This window comes from Pyxicephalus adspersus, chromosome 7 (assembly GCF_032062135.1).
Source record: "Pyxicephalus adspersus chromosome 7, UCB_Pads_2.0, whole genome shotgun sequence".
Classification (NCBI taxonomy): Eukaryota; Metazoa; Chordata; class Amphibia; order Anura; family Pyxicephalidae; genus Pyxicephalus; species Pyxicephalus adspersus.
In genome coordinates, this window is record NC_092864.1 from 58,468,626 (window position 1) to 58,473,812 (window position 5,187).

A 5,187-nucleotide genomic window follows, 5' to 3' on the forward strand; every position below is an offset into this window, starting at 1 on the left:
ATTGAACAGCACTCCCCTATCTACAGGAGCTCAAATAAAGTGGAGAAAAAAAAAAAAGTAAATGTGTGTGTGTGTCAGACAAGAAAATGGCTACATGTTTAACATACGTGTATTTATTCAAGTAGAATACCAATAGCTAATGATCTTTAGCAGGAGGGCAATAGTGTTGGGAAAAAAAATATTACAGTGGTAACCAAGCTGTTGCTCTACAGCAGGGGTCAGCAAAGTTTTTTGGCCACTAGACCATTTATGGGGTGGGCGGGAGCACACTAGGCCGGACCCACCCTAATGGCTCCGCCCCCCACCAGGGAACGCCCCCTAAAAATAAATCCTTCTCCTCCGTATGCATTGCGGCGGCGGAAGTATCAATGCGGCCGTGGTAAATAGGGGAGCAACTGCAAGGGGGCTCCGGCTCTGGTAGTTCCTAATGCCCCCTGGCCAGGGGGTGTTAGGCCTGAATGAACTACCGGCTAGGCAGTATCTGACCTTAAAGCCCGAGTTTGCCGACCCCTGCTCTACAAGGACAATTTAATTTTCTTCCAGTTGTTATTGGGATTAAGTGAAGATCCATTTACATCTGGTCCAGTCTGTTTGTCACACGTGGCAAACTTAGGGGGTGGAAACAAATGGACAGTCTGGTTCTGGAGCAATGGATAGATGTATCTGTGGCAGTGTCAGGGCAAGAGAGTCACCACATTCCTTTGTCTCTCATTCTGCTAGATGCAAAGCAGCACCCTACTTCAGGAAGGCAAGGAATCATGGAAATTCAATTTACAAAGGCGTCCTAGCCTGTGAAAGGACCTGGTAATTTTTTTATAGAACAAGCAACAGTCATATTTCAGTCAAAGATGGGTCAAAAATAATTAGTCCTATGTATGGCTTTAAAAACAATTTTATAAATTGTAATTTCCACGGTAAAACCACAAGACTAAATTTAAACTATTTCTGAACCTACACTGGTGAGTTCCACACTCTCCTCTACCTATCTAATGAATGATTCACCAATTTCCTGAACTGCAGGCCCCTTACAGGTACTTATGCAGCCCTGTAGCATCCTCATAGTAAAAAGGGCAGTTATAGGAAGGTTAGAAGCAGGTCTCATTCTACGTCACACAAGTATTTGCTGTGCCATGTTTCCTTACTATGGATCAAAAAACAGATACATAGAAGGGTGAGAAAGCACCAGAGGACAGCTGGCAGGAATTTAATGCTGAAAGTTAGTAGAGAGAAGCAATGTGTTCCTACGTGTTCCCTGCATTTGCAAAATTATGGTAGGGCCACTGTGCTCTCTTCCTTTTCTGCACAGCTCTACAGAAAAATATTTCATACCACCCCTCTGTTTACTGCACACTGTGTCTAGTTATTAGTGGGGTTGTGACTTGTATGAAAATCGGAACAGGTATATTTTAATAAAAAAAAAAAAACTTCTGGAGCCTGGACATTCATTAACTTCTGGAGCAAGCTGAGCTTTGATTTTCAAAAAGAAACAGCTGCAGAGTTTGTCTTGGTCAATAAAGAGTTACAGAGGCTGCAGAAGAGCTCAGTCCTTAAGATCACTCACAACCTCAGCTGTGTTTAGCAAAAGATATCTTCTGCAAGTCACACAAACCGCCCCCCATCAAGCCTCAATCCGGCACACAAGCAGCAGGGAAGCCCCGTTCGTATATAGGAGTCATCCGTATGTTGGATGTCCTTAACTCTGGGACTACCTGTACTTGCCCTTTCCACATCCTTCTTTCATAGTGCTCACACCACTTTCAGGCTGTAGGTTTTCCTGCTTCATCCAACCCCTTCCATTCAGCCCAGGCTGTCATACACACAGCATCATCACGCAGCCTGGGAAGTCCAACATAAGCATACACGCCACTAACGTACCCCCACAGTGTGCGGCTAAAGATAATTAGAAAGTTTGTCACATGAAACCTTGGCTTTAGTAAGAGGTGCAGGGAGAATAAGGAAAAAGTTTCCCCCCCATCTCCAACTTGGCACTAATAAATACCTTCAATCCCTAAAACAAACTTGTCTATTTATTTTAGTAATTGTTCTGATAACTGTGAAATGTTCTGTACTAGAAAAGCAGCAGGAGGGTGTAGAGCAATTTTCTTTATTTCATGTGAGGCTTTAGCTTACAAAATGACCTAGACAAAGGAAAGCTTTGAGGTCAACTCTGAGCAAGGATCATGCTGTGCTTCTTACCTCCTATAGTGGTCTCTTGAAATTCATCAAATTGACCCTTGACGAAGCGCAATACAAGACTTGATTTGCCCACTGCCATGTCACCGAGTAGCACCAGCTTGAATTGACAGATCTTTGTCTGCCCTACTCCATTAGCCCTTGTACTTCCCCGGCTGGCCATTGTGTCCTCCTTTTGCTACCTTCCGAGCTCTTCACTCGTCCAAGAGATGAGATTCTTTATTCCAGTTATTTGAAATCCAAAATAATCGTTTGTTAGGAATCCCCTGAGGAAAAAAAATCCAGAATTATTTCTTACTCCCTCTATATACAAATTGAGCTACATAGGGGACTGACATAGCTGAAAGGGATGTTTAAACAACTAATTCATATGCAGAAGATAAACATGAACAAGGGCACAAACATTCCAGTTTTAAAGGGAAGCTGCCAAAGTAAATTTAAGGCAGTACCACTTACTGCAATGTGATATTATAATCTTATCAAACCAAATGCTTGAACAGCAATAAGGGGACACGGCCAGATTTGGATTTCAGTTTACAAAAATAAAGAGATCACATAAAGATTGTCCTATTAGATCTTCCATTATACCAGCCATACATTATTTTGATACACATTCTCTACCACGACCTTTATAACATGGGGTAACCCTCAAAATTCATTAGGTTCTTCTGAGAACCTCTTCTATATTTATTATATCATCCACAGCTCACAGAGGGCAAAATGCTTTTTTACATTGCTGGCCATTGGGAAGAATGTCATCGTTACAGATAACCAAAAAGATCATTGGTGTCACCTAAACTGACCTGAGAGTCACAAATCTCTGGTGCAACCTCTGGAGGGACCCTGGTAGAGAAACCCTGATCTAGGAAGTACTGCAGCTGCGCACTGTGGAAGAGAAGGGGATTAAGAAAAATGTATAAAAGTGTACTAGACGTAAAAGACAACTACAAATCAAGTCATCAGGTTTGTAGTAAGGCTCTAATATGTGAGTTTAGTAATTTCTCAATCAAGGCTTACTCTGTGCTTCAATATGGTCACAAGGTAATGAGAAGTAATAGAAAAACCACGAATAGAAATGTCTGGTATTGGACATCTTAGGGCCCTTTAACATGCTCCATAACCAGCACACACCAAAATGATATTCTCTGCTCCGGAACTCACAAAGCTCTATAAATAGCCCACATTACTTTTCTTTTCCTTTTAGTGACAGAGCAGACACAAAAATACGACAAATAAAAGCCCTTAGGTGCAAAACGTTAGGCAGTCAGTTCTTATTGTAATGAAGAGTGATTAATAAATCTAGTAAATAAACTTATGAAAAAAAAACACAGCATCAAACTGGACCATTCACAGTACTGGTTGTTTTGGGTTAATGGTACATCCTTTTTATTTGCAGTAAGTAATAATTTTTCTATGATACAGCTGATTGTATTTAGCAGACACCCGTTTAAGGCTTTTCCTAAATCAATTGGAATTTGTAGACAATTACATCTGACCTGCAGTTGACCTTGCCACTGACCTGTTCCAGGTGGGTTCTGCATTCCTATAGACTTGTAAAGGAAAAAAGTTGGACCTATAGCAAAATGTTAACTTATTAACCCAAAAGTGCACCAATAAAGCACCAGTCTTAGATGGGGACTGCATTAGCTTTCTGTCACCAGACGGAGTACATTTCCAGGTACACAAAAATTCCTAGTGATCTTGCCAGAAATTCAATGACTTTGTAACCTCCTGAGCACTGAACCAATCTCAAGCTTTCCTAGCTATTTGCTGTGAACAAATAACTCTCTCCAAAGTAATTGAGAGGAGGAGAAAGGGTGATGTTCTGTAGCTCTTTAGGGTTATAAAGCTGCTCTGTCAGCTCTCTGTGAGCCGTATTCATGCCACACAACCTGTGGATTTACCCCCTGACCACCCTGCAAAAAAGGGTTCTGGGTTATTTCGGAAACTATATCTTAGAACAAGGGTGACTTTTTTGGACGGCTTCAGACACCTGTACATTTATTATCTGTCTCTACATTCCCTAAAGAAGAAACGCATCAGGGGCTGAGATATTTTTACTGTGACGTATTGACTTGTTGTTTCTCTACATTCCCCACTATATGGAACATGTTCTAATATAATATTGATATGACAGGTGAACTCTGTATGGCTTTGAATCTTTGTTCCAATTTTTTGAATATATGAGCATATTAACTAGTAAACTTGACCATCAACAAATGTTTTTTTTAGAACATTTCTCTATACATATACTCCTTGAGATTGGCAGATCATTTTCTTAAATAATTCAATGGGAGGCATCACTATCACTAGAGGAATATTGGTTCTTAGTTACCATTACTGCCTGTAATCCCATGTAGCTGATCTTTTTCTCAGAACGGACTTATTATGTCCATGTCTCTCTAATGAGATGACCATCCTAGTCAAAGAAGGATTCTGCCTCTGTATGTCAGAACTGACCCCCTGATGATCACTGATCAATGATCTGATGGCTGGTTAAGGAAAAATTAGGCAGTAACAATACATTGTTTGCCATGCTGTATAATGACATGCAGTAAAAACCCAGATGATGTTGGCTTTGCGTACATACTCTGGATTTACATCCTACAGTAAAAGGAAAAACATGCTGGACCCGGTTTGTTTTCAAAAAAAGACATAAGTCCATCAAGTTCAACCACTAGGGAAAAAAACATATCAAAGATATTAAACCCTATGGACATAGTTGGTGCAGAGGAAGGCAAGAAGAAAACCCGGGTACAATTTGCTTCAACAGGGGGAAAAAAATCCTTCCTGATTCCATGAGGCAATCGGATGTTCCCTGGATCAACAGTTATCTTTATTACCCAGTTATAATCTGTGCTTCTTCAGACCTTACAGTGAAGAATCCCTTTGTTATGCGGTGATTAAACTTTTCCTCCAGACGCAAAGAGTGCCCCCTTGTTCTTTGTAATGATCTCAAAGTGAATAATGGGGAAGAGATTTCTCTATATGGAC

The 5,187-nt window shown here is 40.7% G+C and overlaps 1 protein-coding gene across 2 annotated transcripts in view; it reads right to left on the bottom strand.

Moving 5' to 3' along the window:
- LOC140335729 (ras-related protein Rab-5B-like) overlaps positions 1-5,187 on the bottom strand; it is a 23,560-nt gene that overhangs the window by 13,517 nt on the left and 4,856 nt on the right. Inside the window, exons 2-3 of one of the 2 annotated variants that reach the window (XM_072418631.1) lie at positions 2,997-3,078; positions 2,197-2,459 (exon numbers count right to left, since the gene is read on the bottom strand). In XM_072418631.1, the coding sequence (XP_072274732.1) occupies positions 2,197-2,356 (160 nt within the window). In that variant the 5' untranslated portion in view covers positions 2,357-2,459; positions 2,997-3,078. The remainder of the gene's footprint in view (positions 1-2,196; positions 2,460-2,996; positions 3,079-5,187) is intronic. The other variant, XM_072418632.1, reaches the window with a different exon arrangement.